Raw genomic sequence first — 26,592 nt, 5'->3', positions numbered from 1 at the left:
AACTGGGCTTGAGTGGGATACAACAGAAAAAGCCAGAGAAAGGTGCAAGAAAGCGGGAATGAACCAATATTATCTCACACCTTCATCACACCTTTGACTGCTACATTCCCACCTTGCAACAATTTGACATTGAAATTGCACTCATTTTATACTGATTGCCAAATTGATGCGAAAGCATTATTTTGCCCCTGTAAATCTGACAAAACTGATCCATGCAATTTGCATGACCCCTGAATTGGGCCCTGTATTTTCTGAATGGAAAGTGTAGCTTATTTACTTATAAATCGGCATCTTGCTTTAAATAAAAGTTTCCCATGTACCTTGAGCAAGAAGCAAATGTTTTCTTAGGGAGAAATCCTGGTTATTTTGTAGTCAAAGGCAAAACTCCCATCGGCTTTAATGGGCCCAGGATTTAACCCTTAGCATTCAGAAACAGTTGTTATATTTTACAAATCCTGTAATCTAAACCCCTAAGAATTGATTTCTCATCTTGCAAACATGGTACAGGCAGAACATGTTTAAAACCTTTCATTGGACAGCTCTCTCATATTTTCAGCAGTGGGAAACTGGACAGGCACTCCCTGTTACCAGAAGTTAGCAAATCCCTGTACGCTGCACAAAGAGTGTAGAGCCATGTGTTTAAAGATACTTCGAGTGCATCAAGGATCTAGCGTCAACGCTTCATGGGTCTGATTTAGCTCCTGCTTTATTCAGAGGGAGTTTTGTCATTGACTGCAATGGGAGCAAGGTCAGGCCATGTGAAAGCGAAGGTGTGAACTGAACAATAAATAGGCAAGTCTGTAGGCTAAACAGACTTGGGCAAAGGTTTCAGAAGTGCCTCTGGGGCACTAATGGGTCTGATGCCCTGTTTTACTCTATATCAAGTAAACAAACCATAAGCTTCTACATTTCCATACATTATTTCCCAACTGCAAGGCTTAAAGGCCATAGTATATTCTATCTATTTTGTATTTTACTTATTTTCTTCTTATGATGAGGCAGTGTGGCCTAGTAGAAAGGGACTTCAGAGGCCTGGGGTCTATTCCCAGCTCTGCCATTGACCTGCTGGGTCACCTTGGGGAAGTCACATCCCTTCTCTGTGCCTCAGTTTCCCCATCTGTAAAAAAGGGGCTAATGATACTGAGCTCCTTTGTGAAGTGCTTTGAGAGCTATTGATGGAAGGAGCTGCACTAGAGTGAGGTACTATGATTTCCACACATTTCTCACCTATTCCGACATGTGCTTCCAAGATCATGCTAACATCATTGGCACCATCTCCTACTGATAGTGTTATTGGATTGCCCTTGGTGTTTTTCACCATTCTAACAATCTAAAAAAATTCAAATACACAACAGGTCAGCAGAAATGTCCAAAGAGTCAACCGTACTTTCACGCATTCTTGAGTAACTCAGCACATACAGTACTGGCCAGGAGACAATAGCCTTACAAGTGTTTTTTCTGGTTGAAAAAAGTCAGTCAGATCGGCTTTTCAACAAAGTGATTCAAACTAATTCATACAGGGTTGAGATTCAGTGCAGCCTTCATTTTAAAGCCTGTGAGGATTTTCTAGTTGTCCTAAAAACCCACCCAACTACATCCAATTCCAGTTAACACAATCCAACTGCGGCCAAGCGAACTGCAACGGGTCTATTTTTTCCTCTCTTTTCCCTTTTAAGCAGTTTAAGATCGAGGCCTGAAATAATCCCACTGAAGCCAATGGGAGTTTTATCATGGTCATCACCAAGAGCTGGCACTGGAATTAATTTTGTAGAGCTGAAATGCCGAGATATAAATCAGTGGTACCCTTCCTTTTCATTCCAAATGTCAGACTCTGCCCCCAGTTACAAGGAGGCGACTCCCATGTGGCACTAAGTCATGTAGCAGCTGGTCACAACCTGTGTACCTAGAGCAGTGCAGGAAATACACTGTTTATGCCCTTTTTGATACTTTAATTAGCTGTTGTGGAAAAGTCAGAAAATCCTGTTCTCAGAGCTTGGAATGGAATTAAATAGATTAGTCTGTCCCTTTATTTATAGGGGAGTTGAATGTCAAAGCTTTTGTAAAAATAGTTTCAGGAAACAGTCAGTACATCTATGAAAGATTGTGGCACAAATACACCACAGCATGGAAAAGGTTCCAACACAGCCAAAAAATAAAATAAAAAAAGAGTCAGATAAGTAATTTTTGTAAATTTCATGGTTCAGGAGACAGTCTGTTAAATCAAAATCATCAAAGGGTTTATAATAGACTTGCTCTGAAATACCAGAAATACCTCTGGTAGCAACTGTCCTTTGGAAAAGGAAATTAGATTGCACTCACTGAAGGTCCAGTTGCATGGTACACGTTTTTCATACTTACATTATTTTTCCTTTTTTTTTTTTTTTTTAAAAAAAAAAAATTAAGATGTTTTACTTGCATACAGCAAGACAGCTTCACTTTAAGGTACAGAACAATTGTTTCTCACATGCAGAGTAATCACTTAGTCTTGTTTCTGGTGGGAACCTTTTGCATCTAGAGCAAATACATTCTGGAGCATTATCTGTGCTTAGGTATTGGAAGACAGCTGCTGGCCCAGCTTGCAGCCTGTCAAGGAGCCAAGTTCTACACTGACTTATAGCCTGTGCAACATGTGTCCAGTACCTCTGAAAAAAATCAAACCACTGCGTATAGATGCCTAAATATGGATTTTGGAGCCCCTCTGTACTCACAGAGATTGGAAAGTTTGGAGCTATGATACAAACAGCTTAGTTGTTTTAACTACTGAAGTGTGCTGCAAGTAACACTCAAAACAGCATGTAGCTGCTGCCTCCTGCAAAATGAGCCCATCAGCGTACCGATAGCACCTACCTGGGCTTTCTGCAAAGGAGCCATCCGACAACATAGAACTGCAGCACATTTCAGGCAAATCTGTAGAAAAATGCTTTTGTAATTACTGGAACTGGTATCCTGGGAAGGATTTAATATCAGCGACAGCGTCGAGCCATCTATAATCAGTCCATATTCTTGACTCACTGTCCAGCTCCTATAATACAAACAGAAAAAGATGACTTGAAAGTCTGAGCCTTACGTTTCAAAGAAGTCAATTTAGTCATTTCTGTGTTATCTGAGCAACAAAAAAATGGTTTCTAAATGTAAAGAGGTCTGGTTGCTGAAGGTGAGTTTGCGTGTGCTCAGCATGCATGAGTGTGCGCGTGCTCAGTTAACTCAAATGGCTTGGATTTAAAAGGAAAAACAGGGCATGCCCAAGTATGTTTGAAAAATAGGAAACAGGAAAGCTGGGGACTGTTTGCAGGATTGGGGTCTCTCTGCCTATAGTGTGATTCAGGTGTGGGACAATCATCCCCACAAGCAGTCCCCCTGAAATCCAGAGCTCCTCTCCTGCATACATGGAATTGCAGGACCAAGGCAAAAGGACCCTTCCTTCTAAGCATCTTCACCTAGGGCAGTTATCCAGACACAAACTGCCCACATGCTCTCTCGCACCTTTTAAGCTTTCCGCTATTTTTGGGGAAATCCTGCAGCAGCTTTTTATGATACTCTAGCAACAGCTCGTGTAATCGATCCTCTTTCCTGTTGCTGTCTCCCATCGTTTTTGCGGTCAGCTCCAGTAATTCGGTGTTTGTCTGGAAGAGCTTGGAGGCATAGCAGGTAGATTTTGCAGTTTCCATCTTGTCCCCAGTAAGCACCCAGACCTTCATGCCTGCTGTTTGCAGGGCCTCGATGGTTTCCGCTGCGTGCTCCTGAAGTCTGTACATTGAGGCAATACATTAGCCATCTCATTTACCTTAAAAATACCATTTCTCCTCAAAATTCATGGAGAATGATTCATGCATGTTACAATAAGCCTGGGGAGGATATAGATCTGAAAACCATCAGCCTTTACTGCCTCAGATAAATGACCTAGAGGCAGCAGCAGACAAACCACCCTAGCTATTAGAGGGGGACAAAAGTCCCACACACTACGCGAGTATGGCTTACAGATTGCTAAGCATTTCCACTGTGAGCAAATAAACCCACATGTTGTTTACCAAAGAATGACTTATGTACCAACCGTGTCATCTCTAGCTAAAAACAGCATAGTACTTCGCCAGCGGACGTTAATACCACCAGTGCTATGTATCACACTTTGCATGTGACTGAATCAAAAAACCCCCCCAGCAAGGCAGCTTTCAGAAGAACTTTAAACTGAAAGAAGTCTGATTCTATTGCAGCACCCTCTGAGAAAATTCCTATAGGGAAGTAGGTGGGAGTTTTGTGGCAGAGTGTGGGGTAAAGTTTGATGGCCAGTTAGTCCCAGGATGGGCTTCAGGAATGGGTCCAATAACAATACTTTTCACATAATAAATCCTATTTATTTTAGCAAACGTTAACCATTTAATCCACAAAAGCTGACCGCTTTCCTCATTTTACATTTGGGAAAGATGAGGGAGAGATGTTAAATTGTTTGCTCTAGGTCACAGAGGTTACATCTATATGGCAACTCCCACCCCCACCTCCCCTCCTCAAAAAACAGGCAGCGAGTCTCAGAGCATGGGGAAAGGGGCGGGTTTCAGACCCAGAGCTCCGGCTAAAGTCCGAATGTCTACACAGACTCATGCGACGTGCTGCCCTGAGGGGTTCTTTGCTGTGCAGGCATGTCCAGAGGGATTTAGGGTCAGAGCCAGAATTAGAACGTAGCAGTTCCTCGTCCTACATTCAGTCACTTCACCTGACTCTTTGATAGTGCTATAAAACGCAGAGTGAAAAACAAACAGCCTAATTTACACAAACAATTACTGTAACTGCACCTGAGTTTGTATTAGTTTGGTACATAAATTAGGGGCACAATGCTGCATGCTTTTCTGAAAATGTAGGATTTATTGATTAAAATGTTAGAGTACTTACTGTTTAAACCAATATATTTTTAGCAAATAGGCAATTGGTTTTGGGATGTGCCAGGAAATAATTGCTTTAGACATTCTGTCTTCTTAGGACCAGCACATAGCTTTCAATAAGCACCGTGGTGGATTGTTACGGCACAGACCGCTGCTCAATGGTCTCACTTTGGTCTTTCACCCATCCTTCCCTCGTTGTCCTGAAATTATTCTCAGGGTAATTTCAGACTGAGGGAGATACAGACTACGCTGTTCTGAAGAGCTACGACATTCACATTTCATCTGCTTGCTTGCCACCGTCTTACCTGTCTTCCACAGCAGTAGCCCCAATCAAATGCATGTCGGTCTCTATGTCATCAAAAATCCTGGCCATCTTTTCTTCTCTGTCCTGTAGAGCCATTTTTGCTTCACTGAGCTGTCCATCAATTTTTTTATAGTCCTCTTGAGTTAGTTCTTTGAAGGCCACACAAAGAGTTCGATATCCATCCTTGAAACAGAGAAGTGGATACGTGCACCAAAAAACACCTTTTAAAAAGCCCCGATCTTAGAATTTTTACTTTCTGCTTCTACAGGTCACTCAGTGCCTGCAAAGATTGGTCCAATGTTAGAAGTGATTCTACATCTTAAGGACCATTTCCTATTTGTTTATATATTAATCTCCACACACGGAAAACCTTGGACATGGAACATTACAATATGTATTATAAGCTGTGGAATTGAGCCTCTTTAGCAGTAATAAGGTCACGAGAAATATGGAATTGTAAAACAAGGCTATTTTAAAAACCATTGCAGTATAAGAAGAGGAGGACCAACCAGAAGAGATAGGAATGAATAGTAGGACTCATCTACACTACTCGCTGGATAGGCGGGCAACGATGGGGGGGGGTCATTTATCACGTCTTGTATAGACATGATAAATCGACCGCTGAGCGCTCTCCCTTTGATGCTGGTACTCCACCAGAACGAGGAGCGCAAGCAGAGTCAATGGGAGAGCGTCAGCTGTTGACTTACCACAGTAAGTAGATCTAAGTAAGTTAGATTTAAGTTCTAACTTCATGTAGCTGAAGTTGCGTATCTTAGATCGACCCCATGCGATAGTGTAGACAAGCCCCTAGTCTCAGCACATTCAGAATTAACTATAAACATCTTCTCTCAATATAGCTCAATTTAGATAAATGCTTCTCAAAACAGCACACACACAAAACAAAACTAGAAACTGATTCAAGGATTTCTCTACAAGGTTAGAGAGGAAAAAAAGAGAGAAAATGTTATTGTTATTGCTATTTTTAACTCCTTGGGAGATGATTAGATCCTACAGGATGCAGGATCATATAAGCAGATCAGAAGTTAAATAAAGTTGGAAGCCAGAAGAACAGAAAAGGAAACAAGTAAGATATGGACTTCAAAACAACAAGAACTAAAGCTCACATTTTCATGAACCCAAGGTCAGAGCTTTATCTTCAGAGAAAGGCTTTCCTTCCAACAAGAAGAAACCTAGTTTCGTGTACATGCTTACCATTGCATTACGTTCTACATGCACTTTAGTTTGTTGTATTTCATCTTGTTGTACTCTTGGAAAAATAGAAGAGTCTGCTCCTTTACAGAATAGGAGGAACTTTTCTAAAACAGAATTAAAAAGAAGATTGAAGCATTCAAAATGTGGAGGGAGATTTAAAGGCCATTGTCTTCAATGTGCCGTAAACTTAGATGGAAAGAAGAAATATGGCAAGGTTTCAAATGATGCTGTTATAGGCAGGGTTGGTAATGCTATTAAGGTTGCCACCTATTATTAAGGATGACAAGCCCCAGTATAAGACCATGCTTTCAGCTGCTTATAACTTTGCCAAATGCTAACCAACTGGGCTGTAATTTTCAAGGCTATGGGTATCTGCCTCAGGCTGAATTTTTTGACTATTTCAGCCATTTCTGAGAACGAACGCTCTAGTGCCTTTGGGACAGAATCTTTCCCCAAAGATTCATTCTGCACTGGGCACACTTCAGACTGAAGCTGAGCATCACCTTCCTTGCAGCTCTCTGCTGCTATGGGCCACGCCAGGTCAGAAGACCAGCAATGAGAGCAGGGAGCCCCCATCTTTCCTATGCTCTCAAAGCCCTGCCCTGGCTGGATGTAGGCAGCATGGAGGAGCAAGCTGCCTAATTTGAGTGCAGAGGGAGCAAGAGCCAAGGGTGTGGGGGGAAAAGGGAATGGGACAAATTAGGTCACCTTAATTTGACCCTCTTGTGCGTATGCATTATGATAGAACCTTTAATGATGTGATCACATATTTTTTCCACAAGACCCCCATCTGTATTCAGTGCATGGGATCCTGTTATGGGGATGAATCAGGGCTGTGTAGTGAAGGAGGCTACTGTTTTAGGTTCCCTGTTTTATTGGTTGCAGATGCTGGAAGGGGTGTGAATGAGGCAGGGGACTGCAGGAAGAGACAAGAGGGTCTCATGGTTGAGGAACTTTAATAGTGCCCTGGGGAATTGGGCTCTACCCTGCCTCTGCCATCACCCTAAGTGATGCTAAACAAGTCACTGAAACCAAGCTTTTCACAGGCGGTCACAAATTGTGTGTTGCTTATTTCCTAGATGCTCCATCTGAGATCCTGGAGCTTGATTTGTAGAAGAGCTGAGAACTCATAGCTGCAACTGAAGCTAATGGGAGCTGTGCTTTGGACATATAATGTACTATATAATGCTGAGCGCTCTGAAAAATGAGGCCTTATGCATTTCATATCAGGTGCCAAAAATTATTGGACACTATACTCTCTGCGTCTCAGCACCTGCAGCTATAAAATGAGCTTAATATATCCCCTCATCTCACAGGGATGTCGTGAGAATAAGTTCACTAATATTTGTGAAGCCCTCAGGTACTCAGCGATGAGTGCCATAGAAAAACCCACGAGGAAATTATTAATTCTGTATTCATTCATCCTGGTGATCAATTACAATTCTGAAAAATAAACAGGGGCAAAAATATATGCATCCAATCATAAGAATATCCAATTACAGGAGTTTATATTAGAGATATGCTCTAAATACTTCAATTCAGCATCTTATAAATGGTTTGGAATGTATTCTTTTTGATCCTGCCATCTATCAGCTGTTTCAGATGTATTACAGTATTCCACATTCTATGTACTCAGGTCTCTGAGTTGTGGTGCAGGTGGATGCATGCACATGTATTATAAAGAGGAGATATTAACAGCTCTGAGGTCCCATTTCCATGACCTAACCAAGTCAAATCAGTTCCAAGGGAAGTATATATATCCTTGAATTATTTAGTTGCCACACAGATACATTGCAACAAATTCATGCCTAGTGTAACTTCACTGATGTCAGGGTTACACGAGGGCTAGATTTGGTCCATCACAAAAATGGGCGTAGGGATTGAAAGTCTGAACAAAGTTAGCATGTGTGACAAGCAAACATCACTGATAAATTAAAGATCTGGCGTTGGTAATTATTCTTCCCCCAAAGCTATGCCATAGCACCTAAAAACCATCACAACTTCAGCTTAAAATAAAAAGCTGGTGGAGTTAGAATGTAGAAAAGCATCTGAAGCCACCAATTTCTAATTCTTTGGGCACTTTTAGATCTCTAAAAGCAATTTTTTTTAAATGACCAATTGGATTATTTTTCAAATCCATAAAAGAAAATAAAAAATTGTCCTTCCTCACTCAGATCCCTTAGTTTGGGCTCAAATTGGCACAAAATTGTATGGTCATGTTACAAAGGAAATGCTGGCAAATGCCATATTCCAACAAGACTGACTTTTTTTTTTTTAATAGAGCATCAGAAGCATGTCAGAAAAACTGCACCTCACTAGGACTTTGCAGTGGGCTTTCCTGTAGCGTTAGCGTGGGCATGCACAGTAAAGGTCTATCATAAATCCGACCACTGATCTCATCATCACGCTTCAAGGGCCAAGTTCTCATATGCAGGTGCCTCTGTGCTTGTAAAATGTGTTCCAGTGCAGTGGGTGCATGTACAAATCAACAAAAAGCACACGCCATTACCAGATTTGCCTGCGCAAATGAGAGATTTTTGGACGCTCAGGTGGTGTGCAAGTGAATTTTGCAGGTGAGGCTAAGGCCCATGAAATGTAACAGGCTAGCTTTTCTGTGTTGTAATGGGAGGTCTTTAATACATTCTCAGTACAAGAGTAAATGCAGACATGTATTTGATACACAGTGGTACCCACTGTTTTAACAATACCTGCACTGGTTTTCACAACAACACTCATCCGGCGGCGGACAGGATCAAAGTTTAATACATGAAGAAGCTGATACCTTTAAAAAGGAAAGAACAGAACTTAGAAATTTGAGGAAAAAAATTAAAAATGATATTCAGTAAAAGGTTGTAAGATTATAAGAACATACTAAGAATGAACTGCAGAACTCTCTCTATGCCAGACTACAAGTATCAGGTGCCAGCTGACCTATTTCCTTATTAAAGATATGGTATAGATATTCAAGCTACAAGTCATTTATACATAATAGGTGAACAATGCCCACTACCATCATTAAGAGCCACGTGATCAGATAGAGCACAACACAACTGCTGGAGCATTTCAGGGAAAGCAGGGCTGAGTTATCGTTTGCCTGAAAAGAATGCACATGGACATATTATTTTCATTTTCTTTAAGATAGAGTCAGACTTGGTTTAAGATGCTTGTAAATTTAACAAAGCTGCTGCACATGCATTCACAGAGTATGGAGATTCCCTGTAGAAGTTGTTTATGGACCATTTTCTTGATGAAAGGCTGATGTGAACAAGCAAGATGTATGCTTGGTACATGATATCATGCTTGGTTGGGGCTCTGAGATATGCGACTGGCAACCACATAGCACCAGGTAGGCTGGAAGTGGGAGAAGCTAGTTAGGACCTTCATGAGCCAGCTGACTGGTCAGCGGCTGAAGGTCCTGACTGGAACACCCAGCTGTCACTCAGGGCAAGCAGCCTACCAGGTTGGCTGAACACCAAAAGCAGTAAATAGGATCTCTGAATCCTCCCTTCGTATAGAGAAATTCAACATGAAGAGAAGTTTGAAATTAAACTTGCTAATAAGACAAGATCTAGGAGGGCATCTGGATCAGGTATCTATCCTTCAAGTGGTATACATCCCTTGGGGTTTACATGAGCAGTTGCCGAGGGTAAGGTTGAATTATTTTCAGTCCAAGAAGGGGTTAGGGTTGGAGCATGTTTACGCAAAGATTCAACCTTGTATGGTTCAGGTTTATAGTAGCATCAGCACTCATACATTCACCATCTAGGAGGTTATCGCAATAATTCACAGACCCAAGAGAGTTTCCAGGTTTCAAACCGTGGTGCAGGATATGGTCAGAGGACCTTGTTTTAGGCTTTGGTTGATTTGTTATTCAGCAAAAGCTGCAACTAATTTAACCTCTCTCTTTAATCAGCCAATTCTCTGCTGCCAGGTGCTCTGTAATTTGGACTGGCTTTCATGCAGAGCAGCAGCGAGTCTGACAGCCTGTTGCGTTGTTTCCACCCTGCAGCATTTGCCGTTTTTCCTGAGTTTAATCAGCTGGCACTTGGCAGATTGTTCAGTTAGCGTGAGCAATATTCCTCACCACAATGCAGCTGCGCTTACTTTTCGATTTCGTTCTTTTGGTTTTGTACTTTCATGAAATCATTTTCATGTCCTAGAAAAGTGAAACCATACCTGTCAACAAACAAGAGGACAGAAGGACACTGAAAACATTGTTACATAATTTATATTTGTAACATTCTCATTTTCATTTCCATATTCTGAAACATGACCTGGGCTACCGAATTCAGTCCATGTATTTCGGTAGCTCGCAAGGCTATTCTCTGCATTTCCCAATTTGTACAATCTTAAAAAGATGTGGATCATATCCTAGAAAACTATGAGGTCTCTATAGGCCATGTGAATTAACACATGTGCATACTATGTTACACTAATGGCAAAAATAGATCTGCTAGGTCTGCTATTATGCCTTCAAATAGTAATAAGGTAATATATCAGAAAAGGCTAACAAAGGTGGCCTTCATAGGAGCTGCTTTGTCTCCTGCCACTGCACAGAAAGAAAGTAATTTTGCTTTGATACACATGCTGTACTCATTTACTGATTCTTCTACAATGTAACAGAACCCACCAACGTCCCAGGGAACTTGGATAGAGTACGGCTCTGTTTAATCAAGCAACTTGGGACACCATTCTACTTAAGAGAAGCCCCAAAATACACTGTGATGTGCAAGTTATGATTCCCAAACCTTTGCTTATTGTGAAGTTGTTCAGTAAAGATAAAAATATTGATTAAGCACAACTCTGCTATGGGCCTGATCCAAAACCCACTGAAGCACAAAACTCATTCCACCCATGGAAAGACTCCTGTTGACTCCAGTGGGCTCTGGACCAGGCCAGACAAGAGTTTTTCCCATTGTGCTTTCTACACGCTACAGTTCTCCTTGTCAATTACTGGCCTATGAGCATTTTACTATGAAAAACTCATAGGGCAACTTTTGGGTTCCATTAAGTCACACTCAACAGCACAAGTTACAAGAGTAAGAAAAACTGTCAGTTCTGAAAACAAACTCAACGCCCTTACTTTTTGGCACCTTTTACCAAAGCTATTTCATCTGGTGAAGAGGAGATATAGGTTCTGCGCTCCTGGTTTACTATCAATCCATCTACATTGTCTCCTTCTTTGATTTGAACTGTATGGCACAGACACAAAGCACGGAGGAACAGCTCTTCTCGACACTAAGCAGAGTCAAAATAAAGGAAATGAGTTAGTTATCAGCATCTTTTCCTGGCCCAGAGTACCAAACAGGATTAATTTTCAGTGATAAGTAAAAATAACCATTATTCTAGTTAAGCTGCTGAATAATAACTACTGGGATTTGGTTAAAATTACCAACCTTTTAGGTTGGAATATTCAAAGGAACCAATGTAGGTTTGGCACCCAAATTCTAACTCTGTTAGCCATCTTTGAAAAATCTCACCTTTAAATGGGAACTTCATTTACATGGCGTCTTTCATCCCACAATACTTTAAAAATGTACCTGCATACACCACTACTGAATTGCCTCAGAGATGGAGAGTAGCAACCAAACAGCACAGCTGCTGACAGGATGGGAAACTGAGCCAAGGACATTGAAGCAAAGCCGTACTCTTGCAAAACATGGCCTGGTATTTTTAATGTCCCCACAATCAGAAAGGAGCTCTATTCAAATGTAACAGACTACTAATTCATTTTGGCAGGATGCAGGGGTAAATAAAGATCAACAAGGCCGACAATAAAATCAGCACTCTGGTTCAATCATTTATTTTATTGCAATGCGTGCAATGCTTCTAGTTCTCTGCTGTGATGCCACTGTAGCAAAGCTAAAGCTAAAGCTTGTCTTGGTTAGACAAAGGATAGGATCGATTCCTGAAAATGGGTATGTGCTCTCCCCTGCGCTTGTCATTACTGCTACACAAACTCAAGGTACAGTGTCCAAGAGTATAGCTAAAGCTGGAACCTAAACCAAACCCTCAGATCCAAACCCTCCTGAACTTGGGGGATGGAAGAGACTGGACAGAGGAACCCAGTGTTTCAAAGTGTCTCTAAGTGTCTCAAACGTGGGTTCTGAACACTGACAAACTTAGAGGTGTTCAGAATCGGTGTCTGAATTTTTACACTTGTGCCCATCTCTAGTTATTGTTAGCTCTCAGAAAATTGGATCAGAGAGTGTAAATATAGAAGTTACCGAAGCCCAGTTCTACCTTTAGTGCTTTCCCATAATATGTCATGGGTCCGTCCGTGTGAGAGAACCCATCCACCTCTGAAATTCCGCCTCTGTACTTGTGTCCATCTATGCAGCACTCAATGAACTTCATGTTGTTTTCAGTAAGGGTTCCAGTTTTGTCTGTGAACACATACTCGACCTAAAAGAAAGGGAGGAAGTTACTGTTGTACTTTTTCTTTACTACATTCCCAGCTTTCATTGTTATCTAAAAGAAAGAAGCTGTGGCAGCACTGAAAATAGTAGAATAACTGGCAACTTAATTAGTCAGACCTGATCCAGGAGAGAACCACTGGCACTTGCTTAACTTGGATTTAGAAGTTTAGAGCAAGGTATATTAATACAAAGAAAAAGACAATATTGCACCCATTCCCAGAACAACTTTTCTGCTTCCAATTCATTATACAATTGCCCTGTTTAGTTTTTAAAACTCTCAGAGAACCTGTCTTACAGCCCTTGATTACTTCCCCTCAACCATCTATTCCCCAGCTAGTCTTTCTCAGATGGTGCTGTATATAGCACTGAATCAAATAAAGCAACATATAAAAGACCAAAATTTAGATTTAAAAAAAAAAAAAAAAAAAATTTTAGCAAACCTATTGATCAATACAAAAAGTTTCCATATGTTTTTCCAATCCGCCCCCAAAGAGAGAGATTCCGTTTTTCTTTTAAACAAATAAACATTCCTCTGCAGTGCCTGAACTCAAATGGGGAGGTACCGAGAACATGGAAATTAGAGGGATTTTTATATAAAAGAAAATGGAAATTGATTTCACTGATTTTTCACTATCCTGGCTGAGAAAAGTGCAACAAGGAACCACATAGTATAACACTGCTGAGAGTAAACTGCATTTTGAAAAGCACAGCAGTTATTTAATCAGCACTAGTAGTACAAACCCATTTGTTTGCTTTATGGGAGCTTTATGTTGACAATGCAATTAAATTAGCTAACAGTTGTTTCAAATTGAAGGGTTTCAGAGTAGCAGCCGTATTAGTCTGTATCCATAAAAAGAAAAGGAGAACTTGTGGAACCTTAGAGACTAACAAATTTATTAGAGCATAAGCTTTCGTGAGCTACAGCTGACTTCATCGGATGCATCAAATGAAATGTTTTCTTTACAGGAACAAAAGTTGGGTCTGCTACGCTGTTTTGGTTGACCAGAGTGAAACATTAGCTACTTAAGAGTCCCCGCAATGCAGAGAAAATAGTAGTAGGACAGTTGCATATCAAACGCATGCAGTGAAAGATTACCAGAATCATACTTTCCTCACTAACCTGCAAAGAGAAAGCTTACAGAGAATTTTAAATTAATTAATTAATTTCATGAAAGCAAACAAGGAATTATTGACATGCAGTTAGGATTTGACATTCTTCTGTGTGGAAACAAACCGCATGATACAATTTCTACTATATATGCAATTTATAAGCTCATTTAGTTTTCAGAAGCAAATAGTAGCACACTAAACCTAAGTTACCACCAAAAATAGTTACACAGTTATATCTTGACAGGTAGACGAGTGATTAGCAGAGAAACAAAGTTTTTTAATAAGGGAGAATGATTAACTACTGCAGCAGTGACTTTCTAACGATTTTTCAGAGCTGCTGAAGGCTGCAGTGCTGGCACAAATACAGCAATCAGGTCTCTCTCTCTCTCTTTCTAAGGCCAAGATTATAACAGGGTTAAAAAAAAAAACTATATAAGTTCATGGAGGATAGGTCCAATCAATGGCTATTAGCCAGGATGGGCATGGATGGTGTCCCTAGCCTCTGTTTGCCAGAAGCTGGAAATGGGCGACAGGGGATGGATCACTTGATGTTTACCTGTTCTGTTCATTCCCTCTGGGTCACCTGGCATTGCCCACTGTCGAAAGACAGGACACTTGGCTAGATGGACCTTTGGTATAAGTCAGTATGGCCGTTTTTATGTTCTGTCCTGCCCTGCAGCCACGTGTGACTTCTCTTTGTTTTAATTAATTTATAGAATAATGTTTTTAACTTCTACTTTAGATGTTCTCATTAAAAAGTTAACGTTAATCTGGTACAGTGACAACAGAGCATGACTAAATCACTTCTAACAGACTTCCTCTAAACGGTACCAAAAACCATAAAAATGGCTCTCAACCTTCCCAGACTACTGTACCCCTTTCAGGAGTCTGATTTGTTTCACCTCACTTAAAAACTACTTGCTTACAAAATCAGACATAAAAATACAAAAGTGTCACAGCACACTATTACTGAAAAATTGCTGACTTTCTCATTTTTACCATACGATTACAAAATAACTCAATTGGAATATAAATATTGTACTTACTTTTCACTGTTTAGCACATGGAACAGTATAAACAAGCCCTTGTTTGAAATTTTAGTTTGTACTGACTTCACTAGTGTTTTTGATGTAATCTGTTGTAAAACTAGGCAAATACCTAGATAAACTGAAGTACTCACTGGAGAGCTCCTACAGTATCCCTGGCTGAGAACCACTGCCATAAATCCTCTACTTGGATCAACACTCCAGAGCTTTTATGCCTCTAGATTTTGGATATGGAAGTATTTCCCTAAGCATGCAGATGTTTCTAGGATGGTGAACAGAACCACCAGAAAGGAGGGAATTATATATTGTATACAAATCTAAATCCACACAAATATTGCATCAGAGCTTCCTATCAATAGGAAACAAAGCAAAACAAACAATGTCATCTGTCTCTCTAAGCACCAATCAATGACGATTGTTTCCTAATCAAAGCACAGACAGAAGATGAAGCTACTCTACCCACAGCCTTTGCGAGCAGGCATGGGGTGTAGGGGCCAGTATGCCTCTATGCTCCAGTGATTCCTGGCTGCTAGAACAGCCCCTGGACATGGAAGGCAGCCAGATGAAACTAAAAGCTGACAAAAACTGCTCTAAGTAGCACCATGGCCCAAATTAGCTTCATAGCTGAGGTTCTGGCCCACAAGTTCTACAGGAGGGATTTCACTACAGCTGTTTTAGTCCATGGAAGAGTTGCAGTTTTACCATGAGACACTGTCCATGCATCCAATTTTAAGTTTGCACAAATAGAGAGCATGTTCTGACCTGACCAAGTTCTTCGTTGAGGTCCGAGGTATTCACCAGTGCTCCTTCCTGGATTTCTTCATCATACATCTCCTTATCCCAAGCAATAAAGAAGGAGCCCAAGAATTTTTGCATTTCTACAGTAACATACATGGAGACCGGGATAATGAAATTGAACAGAACCATAAACGACAGGAAGTCTGTGAACATTCTTAAGATCTGTAAAGGAAAGAAGAAAAAAGAAGCGGTGTGTGACAATCAGATATCCAGTTCAGCCAGACACAGACATAATTGACAACAACAAATTCAAGATTCTAATTACATTTTCTTCTTCAATGGTGAAAAGAGAACTCAGTATGAAAAATAAAACTCTAGAGAAAACTACGGGTAAGGGACCAAATTCTGCTCTCAGTTCCATCTTCGCAACCTCACTGACTTGCATGGAGTTGTAAAGGCATAACTGAAGAGAATTTGGCCCACGATGGCATTTTATTTACAACCACAAGGATCGTCTAAGTCAATGTTCCATCCCAACACAGTTCTGTAAATATTATAGGCCTGATTCTGATCTCACTTAAAAAAGTTTAAATCAGGAGAAACTGCTCTGATGTCAGGAGTGCTACAGCACCATACAACTGGTGTAAGCGAAATCACAAGGAGGTCTCCTAAAACTCTGATAGGAAATAAGATAAGTTGAGACACAAGGCCAACGTTTTCAAGCCTGGCTACCGAAAACCTCAAACACCTACATCCATATTTAGACACCTAATGAAATGAAAGTGGCCCCAGTCTAAATTTATACATTCAAGTTTGAAAACTGGCTGGAGTTCAGATATGCACCAAGCATCTGCTACTGTGTTTAAGTATATCTAGGAGGCCAAAATTCTATTTATCTGTCTTTTGTCAGCAAATAAAAGGCAGCCATTTAGAAACATAAATAGTTGGCACACACGTTCTGTATGAGAAGAACACCAATACGTGAGCAGCTTTAGCATCCGAGTCTTCCTCAGCCATGTTTTGCCCAACTACTCCCAAGCATTCTTGCACATAAGTAACAAGAGTGGCATGTAACAGCTGAGACAGGCAATAATTACAAGCAAAAGAAAAAAAAAAAAAAGAGCTAAGAGATTGACAGTCCTTTCCTTGGTATGTATTCCAAACAATATGCAGGGAAGACAGGGGTTGGCAGATTAAACAAAACTGTCAGAATAAATAAGGCTGGAGGAGATCCTGAAACACAACCCCCATTTACCTTGAACGTATCCCTTTCTTTTTTTGTCTTTTGGTTATACCATGGCTCATCATTAAATGGATTACTCTGCCAGATGTATTTCAGAGTGGTGCACACCATAGCTTTACTCACTAAGATGCATAAATATACCATCAAGAAGGCGTTGATTGATCTGAAAAATAGGTTTATTTTTAAAATCCATGCAGCTATTTTTAATATTCAATCAGGCAAGTAATCAGGGTTAGACTATTCTTATTTTTAAAAGGGAAACTCTAGAGTACTGCTTTTGACTGGCCTGATATTTAGGGTCAAAACCAGGATTTTTAATACTTCTCACCCAATAAAGTAAAGTAAAGCATAAGCCTGGAGTAATACTTTTCAAAAGTTCTACTAAATGCTGTAGCTTTTTAGGAGACACGCTTAACCCAATATATAGATTTTCTACATAGTGTATCGGAAACAAAAGGCAGCAAATGATGGGGTTACTTCTGCACAAGTGAACCCATAAAGAAACAAACAGTTTTTATAAACTTTTCTCTTTCTGAAGCACACTTACTTTTCTACAGCTGAACGTTTTTGTGATTTTCCTTGGTAGTTCAAAGCCATTTTTGTTTCCATTCCAGTATAAACCGCAACTCCTACAAAACATTAAAACATCGCTTGTAATAGTTCCCTTTCTGAGTTGCAAGCCTACCCCTCACTTGTCAGTGAGGGATATTAGCATTTGCACAGTGCTTTAAGATTCATGATCCACAGACAGAGGTATTACCCAAGTATTATGCATTTTATTTAAGCAAGGAACCCCCAATGGTATTGAATAATACTAACACAAGTGCCACAATAAATCTTCTCAATGCTGATGATAGGCGTGAACTCCCGAATAGTTTCCCAGAGTATAATTTATTTCTGTATAAAGTTTGTTAAATTTAGCAAACACTTTAATCTATCACAATTGCTTGTACAAACTGACGGGGGGGAGGGTAGCTTCATATAAGTGTATATGTGCAAGGGTATTAGTGGAATTGGCAAATCAATTTATTGCAGTACTGATAGTTATTTTGAAAAGGCCTGGGTGAGGGAGAGAAGAGAAGGAGAAGTAAGGAGAAAAGCAGATACAGTACAAGATCCACTCAGAATGTGATATTGACAGTTAGCATCCTGTAAGTCTAACTGCTGCCAAAAGTAAAAGGAAACAAGTACTGGGAAGGGGAGGAAAAAGAATCTCTGAAAAATCTAGACCAAATTCAGTGCTGGTGTAAGCAGGTGCAAGTCCACTTCACTTCAATGGAGCTACAGCCATTTACACCTTAGCTCAGTTTTAATTCCCTGAAGGATAGTGGAACCATTAGCAGTAAGCAGCACGGAGTTTATAAAGGATACATTTTTGCCAGACAAACTTCACTGCTCTTTGGACAGAATTACAGGTGTTAGTGGATGGAGATAAAGTACTGGGTATACGGCCAATAATTTTCAAAAGGGACTTGCAACTTGAGATACTGTAAAGGGGTCCCTATATGGCAGTGCTGAGCTGGGCCTCTTTAAAGGTGTCACAAATAGATCTGAGTGAATAATTGATTATTTTATTGGTTTTTTTTTGGTTTGGGAGCTGAACTGAAAAAATCTGCTGTGATTCAAACCCAAAGCATTCTTCAGAAATATTTTGTCCATCACAAACTAAAAAGAATTCATTCTGAATAAATCAAAACGTTCCAAAGTATTATTTTTTTAATTATTTTGAATCTACAAAAACATTTTGGTCAGCTCAAAATAGAACTTTTTATGGGGCAGGAGGGGGACAGATTTTCATTTCGATTTGGCCCTCTTCACACACACACACACACACACACACACACACACACACACACACACACACTTTTTTTGAAATTTGAAAAAGAATTCAAAAGTTTGGGAGCCCTGAAAAACATCATTTTTCAGCCAAATATTTATTTGCTAAAAAAAAAAAAAAAAAAGAAAGAAAAAAAAAGTGCCCAGCTTTAGTTTCAAGATGGGCTCTCAAAAAGCACAAGTAATTTCTGAAGATCCTGGTCAACATATTCAGATTTCAGTTAAACATCTGACAGGGCTGCTCATGAAATCTTACTCTCAAAATCAATTCATTAACTTGTGTGTGAGCATGAGATATGTACAGAGCACTGAAAGCAGCACTGTAGACAGGACTTTTCCATCACTAGATGCTCCGATAGACATTTAGATTTGTTTGCTAACTTCATTCAGTTATCCATCAGAACGATCAATAAAAAGCTGTTCACCATAAATCTTCTTTGTATTTTTTAAAGTAGAACCCTTCAGCAGCAGGCTTTCGGGACCCAAAGACCTAAAACACGGGAAAAGTTATAGTATCAGATTGCTTACAAACAATTTCATTCCACCTTGTGTATATTTTATACCCACAGTTAAAGCTAAAGCTTGTTTTTTTCTCTTAAATAAGGGATTCGTTTATTCTGACTGTATTTTTGCCTTCACATCTATATTTACATTTGTGGTTTCTTATGTCTTATCACACAAAGTATTACTAGTATTCAGACTCTCCATTGTCTGACTCATTTTAGAATTCAAGCCAAGATTTTCAAAAATAAGTACCTGATGCTAGTGTCTAAAACCCAAACTTAGAAACCTAAATAAGTGGACTCATTTTCAAGAGTGCTAAAAATTGATGCTGCTGTAAAATGTTTTACTTATTTTTTTTTGCTCCCATGTAGCTCAGTCTGTTCTATTAATTTCTTATTTCCCTTCACAATCATTTGCCATTTCTACTTCTAATCCTAATCGGGTGGCAGAATTTTTAAAGGCGAGAAAAGTTTGTCAGGTTTCAACGGTCCCTCAAAAGTTCTGTATCGCAGTTAGTATTTGAGACCACCGTTTCTCTCAGCTTAAGAATTTGAGGGGCACATCTGCTGGCATCCCTGCTTGGACAGCGAGAAAGATCACAGGCACCACAAATGCAGGGTAAGAGGTGGCCATTTAGTTTTCAAAGTTCCCTGTCACTTTCTGTGCTGTATAGGAGGTCAGATTAGATCATCACAAAGGTCCTTTATGGCCAGAGAATCTATTATTATCTATTATCTTGTAACATTCTCCAAAACTCTTGGGTTAACGCACATGCTTGCTTCCATTTCCATTTGAAATCTATCTTTCACTGCTTCTTGGATTAAAGTTTGATCTTCTTCTCTACTTTAAAATTTGGCCCATTAATTTTGCAGCATTGTTGGTGAATTGGTGCTTTCTCCTGTGACATATGTACAAAGAGGTTAGGATGAAACATGCTTTTACAATACACAGCTGGAATAAACAGACTAAGTCAGTCATCTCTAGACCTTCTAGTGGGTCTTTTTCTTTCTGTCTGTTTGTAGAGTGTAACCTTATTAAGGCAGGGACTGTCTTTGTGTTCAGGCTTTACACAGCTGTGAGCACATGGCTGTACTCACTAAATAAATAGCAACAGGGAAAACAGTTTTGCAAATTAATGTACATATGTTGCTTAGAAAAACAACAACATTTTGTGCACAGAAACAGCCTATTTGAGACACCCACAATCAAAAACCTTCCCCTCAGGAAATCTACATTCTCACCCACCCTCTATTGTGTCCCGGTGATGTAGAAAATTTACTGGTCACCCAAAACACGGGCTGCACCTAATTAAAACCCGAGCTCTTCGGCAAAGTGAAGGCTGGGTTTGCTGGAAAGCAGATGTTGTGAGGAAATGCCCAGCACATCACTCTTTGCTTCTTCTGGTTCTGTTTTAGCAAGTCAGCTGGAGTGAAACTGATGGGGGATCCTGCCCTGCAAGAGCTCAGAGAGCAGGGAGCCTGTCAGTTTCATTTATCTGCCAGCTCACAAGGATGATTCCAGCAGAGGTAATAGAGGATGCAGAGGGTTGCACATTTGCTCACGTCCTGTAAACTCCCACATTGGCAATCCCAAGAAACCCAACATCCTGGGGCATTTGTTGGAGGCTGTCACAGCTGAAGGGCTGGGATTTTTAAGAGGGCTTGCTGCCCTCATGAGAATATAAGAACAGCCCTACTGGGTCAGACCAAAGGTCCATCTAGCCCAGTATCCTGCCTTCTGACAGTGGCCAGTGCCAGGTGCCCCAGAGGGAATGAACAGAACAGGTAATCATCAAGTGATCCCTCATTCGGAATGACTGAAATTTTCTCAAGTCACTAGAACACATAAAACCAAACTGCAAAATGAAAGAAAAAAGGTAGGATAAGGAAGCTCAAATTTCAGATCCATTAATCTCCACAACTCTTTGATAAGCAGGACGCTAGGATCTATCAATAAAGAAAACAAGCACCACCTGCAATTAGTAACAATGAGCTAAGTGAACTAACCGGGCTACAGGCTCCTGGTTACTTCTGTAGATGTTAATTCTTCCAACAAATCTGTGATCAAAATATATAAGAGGATATTTTGTTAACTAATGTTTGCTGCATATTTAATTACAAGGAACCATCACAAACGTAAGGAATGTGTCACAACAGGCAGGTGGGAAGAAATGAGCAGGTTAGCAGACATCAGAGTCTTATGCTCTTAGAGAGACAGAGCTTTGGAAAGAACACATTACGCAGGTCATGATCCAACAAAGTACTTAAGCACATGCCGAGCTTTAAGCATGCAAGGAGCCCCATTGACTAGAATGAGGCTGTTCTCTACACCTTGCTGAATTCGGGCCAGGGTGCCAATGGGTTTCCACCCTTAAAATTGTTCACGAAGGTAACAAAGACATGTTTCTAAGCAGGCTTACACTCAAGTTTGTAAAGGCATATGGGCTAGTGACACTCTGATGCACTAGCACCTCCCAGGGCAGCTGCTTTGCCTAGAAGTCAAATTTCCAGGGAGCTTTGCCGGATGGCCCAGTAAATTCTCCAGGAACACCTACAAGTGTTACCATAAAAAGGCTTTCATTCCTTGTGGACAACATGATGACAACCACTCTTTAAACTCCAAATGCAGCCTATTCAGCTGGAACAAGAATTCAGTGGCTCCCTTAAACTATGTTAGACGGGTACCAATGGCGCTCTAGTTTGCACACTCAAAGGACACCAAGTGATGGACCAATGACAAGGACCAGTTGAGAACCAGGAGTAGTGGCTGTTCCCATACTTACCTGTAGAGGTCAGGTTGAGGCTGCTCACATTCAATTGTGGCAGTAAGGGAGTCGATGTCGTCGTCTGACAGGAGCCCAATAGTATCTCGCACTGCGTAATGAGTCTAGGTGGAGAGAGCAGCAAGAGCTATTACAGAGTCACTCAACTCCACTGAAGCACAAGAACAGAGAAGGTCTTTGCCCAATGAGTAGTTATAGCTCATTACTTAAAACACTGATGTATAATGAGGCTTGTCTTAAGTGACCACTCAAGTAACCATCAGTTGTTTAAGGACGGGGCAGGAGGAGAGGGATGGGTCTTCTAATGAAAGGCAGAACAGGTTGGAATTTAATATGCTTAGGAAATATTTCGGACTGGTCTGGTAAGACAGAGGGTTACTTACTAAGGGAGGTCTCTTGTACCTGCCAATAAATTATGAGACATACTCCTCCTTCTGGGCTGTCCTAAGGCATGCTGAACTCCTCCAACACTTGTTTACTTCAAGAGATAGCTGCAAGAGCTCAACAGGTGTTCAGCTCCTCTAAGGAAATTGCCCGGTGCTGCTTCTGAAGGTAATTAGAAGATAGCTCTGCTGCCAGGGGAACAGGAACAGTATTGACAGAACCAAGAGCTATTCTTAGCATCAACTGCTGTGCAAATTCCTTTCTCACATAACTAATTGGAAACCCTGGGAAGACTCCAATTCGCTATTTTAAAGTTCTATTTATAAAAATGACTTAAGAGTTTTAAACTTCAGTCAGCAAGATATATTGTCTCAATCGGTCTCCATAAACACATTCACTAAAAAGCTTTCTCACTTCTTAGCCTTGCATTCCTCTTCCTAACAACTGATGGGTGAAACAGCTATAGTGCACAGATCATAGGAGGGAATTAACAGCTTTTGAATACAAGCACTGAATGATTTTATAGTAGAATGTCTGTGTCTTACATCAAAAATTTCACACCTCCACCCCCACAGGACAGGTAAGCCTCAGTTACACTGTTCTGCCATTTTCCCCACTCTTCTCCCCTGCCCCCCAAACTCTGAGTTTTCTTCTTTGTTATATCAGCATCCAGGAGACAACCACTGATAACCAAGCAGAAACAATATAAGATGCTTATTGTAGAACCTTAGTGTCACATGTCAAATGCTCAAAGTCAGGAAATGTGTTCCGGTTCTGAAATTAACTTAGCCATGTTGCACATCCTTTTATATTTTATGGCAGACATTTAAACCTGCTTTAATATAGGAAGGCGTATGTTAGGGTTGTGGCGCTTGAAAGCTCCACTCCTTTTTGCTAACCTATCCACTAAGGTTGTAGACCCCGCGCTACTTGTGAAGTTCGTAAGATGCACAGGAGAAAGGCTCACTACTACAGAGTTTGTGAACTCTATACAAGCAACAATATTTCAACACAGAGATCAGCTTCCATGCCTACATTTCTACATTACCTAATGGCTATCAATATAGATATTAGCCATGGACCTGATCCAACACCCTCTTAATGAACGAAGATACACATGCCTACTGATTTCAGTGGGAGTTGGAAGGAATTCTACACTATTAACATTGTTCCACACTTAGTACTACAGCTACTAATGTTAGTACTAATTACTCCTGTGCATGAGTGAAACCAAGTTTTCATATCCTTAGAGGGGGTTTCAACTGAAGGGGGGAGGGGGGACAGGGAGAAAGGTAGAGGGAATAAATTAGAGAAAGAATTCATCCTCAGTGAGGCCTACCCAATTGGTAAAATTTCAGAGTTCAGCCCTTTTGAGTCATGAGTATGAAAAAATACATCTTAAAATTTTCTGCCAATGGGAACAGAGTATACTTTAAATGACAAGAAGGCTTTTTTCTGCAAAGCAATCCAGAACAATTCACCTATGAGCTGATATCAAGCATGAGGAATTTCAGTGACAAAAAGGGGAGAACTACACATAAGTGCAGAGAGAGTGAAAGCACAGAGTTATAGAGTGAAAGCCTTGATAAAATATAAATGGCAAAGGTCACTACAGGTGACTGCTATAATAAACCAGCTGAAACTGCAGTGATCTATTTACTAATTCATTAGATCTTTCTATATGGGTACAGAAGATGAAAGCGGTAACCTTCTTTAGCAGGTTTAGCAGGTTTAGCAAATGATACAGCATGCAGATATATCTGTCAAGACCAACTCAGTTTGGAACAGTGCCATTAGGAATAGTTACTTAAAACACACAGACCCCCAAAAAATCAAAAAAATCCATAGAGCACTTCAGCGTTGAGTAACTGGATGAGAGAGGTTAGGAAATGGAAGCTAAACACAACAAATTCACAATCAGAATGTGTGATCCCAAAGCGTTCTCAAACTGAACTGGCAGACACACAGGCTGACTTCAACTGCAACTAAAACAAAAAAATCTGAGCACAGAGGAGCCACTGCAATGCATTAACTCTGCACTTTAGACTACTGCCTGAAGTATTTTCATTCTTGTTACCTTGAAATTCGACTCGCCATCCAGACTTGCCGTCGTGACGTAGCAGATCCCATCGTCATTACTCGATGCCAAGAATATCAGATCACAGGGGAAGGTTTCGTCTGCTTTCACTTCTACAATGTCTCCAACCTGGAAAGAATGCAACTGTGTTTTTTTAATGATTCATTTAATCAAGCCCTGAAGGAGATGGCTGCAGTTTAATCGGTTTATCTTGTTTTATCCAAGTCTAAAAGAAAGGAAAGATCCTCTCCGAACATGGGAATTTGAAGAGCTTTTTAAGCTTACCACGAAAAAAAGTACTGCAATTGTGTAACTGTCCCAGATGATTTGCCATCCACATGCTAGAACTGTTGCTCAAAGCTAATTATCAATACTGCATAATGCTAGCAATACACTACCTGCCTGTCTTACTCTGTCTTACAATGGTTCCATATTTAACAACTTTTACTCACTTCAGTAGGACCTCTGTGGAGTGATGGTTTGCAGGACAATGGAATTCGAAGTTTGAGTGCCCTTGGAAGAGGTTTAACAAAGCTATGAAATTATTTCAATATAGAGCAGAAATATTTAGTAATGTAGTCGGACTACAGATCTTGGCTTTTCTCCTTTAATTATCTGACAGTACGCTTGATGATTACCCACCACAGGCCTTGTTCATATATGGAGCTCACACACATACCCTTCTACTAGACTTTCAAGCGGAAAGCTTTTTCTTTGGTTATGACTATTCTGTAGCAGCTGATGCATATAATACGTTTCCTCACTACCTAGCTTTGGCAAATACTCATTACTGGATGGAGAGGACACTGCATCTGCTGTGAGGAGATGGAGCAGAGTGAACTTTTCTTTACACTTGAGATAGTACCGAAATAAGTAGCATTTTTTAAACGTATATTTTCTTGATTTTTCTTTCTTTCATTTGTTGCTGAGGGACCCTGACCCATGCGCTTGACAATGTGTAACAGAACCCTCTGCTCAAAGACCTCACACATCCCTCCGCCCCAAGAGGAAAACACAAGTGTGATCTTAAGAGCCCCTCAATGCCAACTGGCAAAGGGGTCACTGGGCTGTCACAGTAACTCTTGACAGGCCTAACAAACTCACTACAACTAGTATCCTGTTTTCACAGTATTTCTCCATAAAGAATGTCATATGAGGTCTTCAGTGAAAGCCAGGCTCATAGTGGTCATTAACACTGAGGTGAAATGTCTGTACAAATGCCATGGAAGTTAAATATACACAGACTGAAAATACATTCCTAAAAATGTCTGAATCAAGATGGGGTTGATAAACGGGATTCTGCCAAACAAAGAATGTATAATCACCTGTCTCCCTGGGTCCACATGTAAATTAAGCATTGTAAGCCAACAGAATGGAGGCTCCATTTGCATACGAAGTCAGTATACCAAGGAATAAACCCTCGGGGGTCATTCTGACATGGGGGACCAACAATGAATTTTGGGGATATAAAGGGAAAGGCAAAAGGAAACCTCTTTATCCTGTACTTAAGGAAGTGCAATTACATTCATGAAAATGAGATCTTAACCTGCCCTGGCTGGAAGCACTGTAAAGGACATTTGGGTAAGAAAAGTTTGCTTTTAGACTAGTGGTTAAATTAAGTTTAATCTCTAGAAAGCATGTATTGATTTTGTTTTATATGTAATCCATTATCCTTGCTCATCATCTCTTAAATCTTAGCCTTTGATAATAAACTTAGGCTTGTTTTCACTATACATATATCTCAATAGCTGATCCTCCATGGAACCAAACAAGCTGGTGTGTATTCTGTTCCTCTGGGGATAGCTTACTTGGTATTACTGTGGCTTTGTCTACACTGGCAATTGACCAACAAAACTTTTGTCTTTTGGGAGGTGTGTGTGTTTTGTTTTTTTTAACACCTCTGAAAGACAAAAGTTTTGCTGATGACAAGCACCGGTGTGAACAGCACTTTGTTGGCAGGAGCGCTCTGCTGCCAACAAAGCTAACCCCGCTCGTTGGGAGGGGGGCGGGGGGAGTATTTTGTCAGCAGGAGAGCGGATACACTGCGTGACTTTTAACGGCAT

General features: G+C 40.4%; 1 protein-coding gene across 4 annotated transcripts in view; it reads right to left on the bottom strand.

Moving 5' to 3' along the window:
* The window catches only part of ATP11C (ATPase phospholipid transporting 11C), a 123,243-nt gene that overhangs the window by 25,410 nt on the left and 71,241 nt on the right, over positions 1-26,592 (bottom strand). For all 4 annotated transcript variants that reach the window (XR_006274016.1, XR_006274017.1, XM_038415504.2 and 1 more), the window contains exons 6-21: positions 24,530-24,658; positions 22,069-22,172; positions 21,293-21,343; positions 19,208-19,272; positions 17,494-17,575; positions 16,959-17,109; positions 15,728-15,925; positions 12,634-12,795; positions 11,474-11,628; positions 10,495-10,566; positions 9,099-9,172; positions 6,391-6,494; positions 5,180-5,361; positions 3,484-3,747; positions 2,848-3,022; positions 1,228-1,330 (exon numbers count right to left, since the gene is read on the bottom strand). Coding sequence is in view for 2 of the 4 variants with exons in the window: in XM_038415504.2 (XP_038271432.1) it covers positions 1,228-1,330; positions 2,848-3,022; positions 3,484-3,747; positions 5,180-5,361; positions 6,391-6,494; positions 9,099-9,172; positions 10,495-10,566; positions 11,474-11,628; positions 12,634-12,795; positions 15,728-15,925; positions 16,959-17,109; positions 17,494-17,575; positions 19,208-19,272; positions 21,293-21,343; positions 22,069-22,172; positions 24,530-24,658 (2,071 nt within the window). In the remaining 2 variants the exon portion in view is untranslated. The remainder of the gene's footprint in view (positions 1-1,227; positions 1,331-2,847; positions 3,023-3,483; positions 3,748-5,179; positions 5,362-6,390; positions 6,495-9,098; positions 9,173-10,494; positions 10,567-11,473; positions 11,629-12,633; positions 12,796-15,727; positions 15,926-16,958; positions 17,110-17,493; positions 17,576-19,207; positions 19,273-21,292; positions 21,344-22,068; positions 22,173-24,529; positions 24,659-26,592) is intronic.

This window comes from Dermochelys coriacea, chromosome 9 (assembly GCF_009764565.3).
Source record: "Dermochelys coriacea isolate rDerCor1 chromosome 9, rDerCor1.pri.v4, whole genome shotgun sequence".
Lineage (NCBI taxonomy): Eukaryota > Metazoa > Chordata > Testudines > Dermochelyidae > Dermochelys > Dermochelys coriacea.
This window is presented reverse-complemented; position numbering and strand designations above follow the sequence as displayed.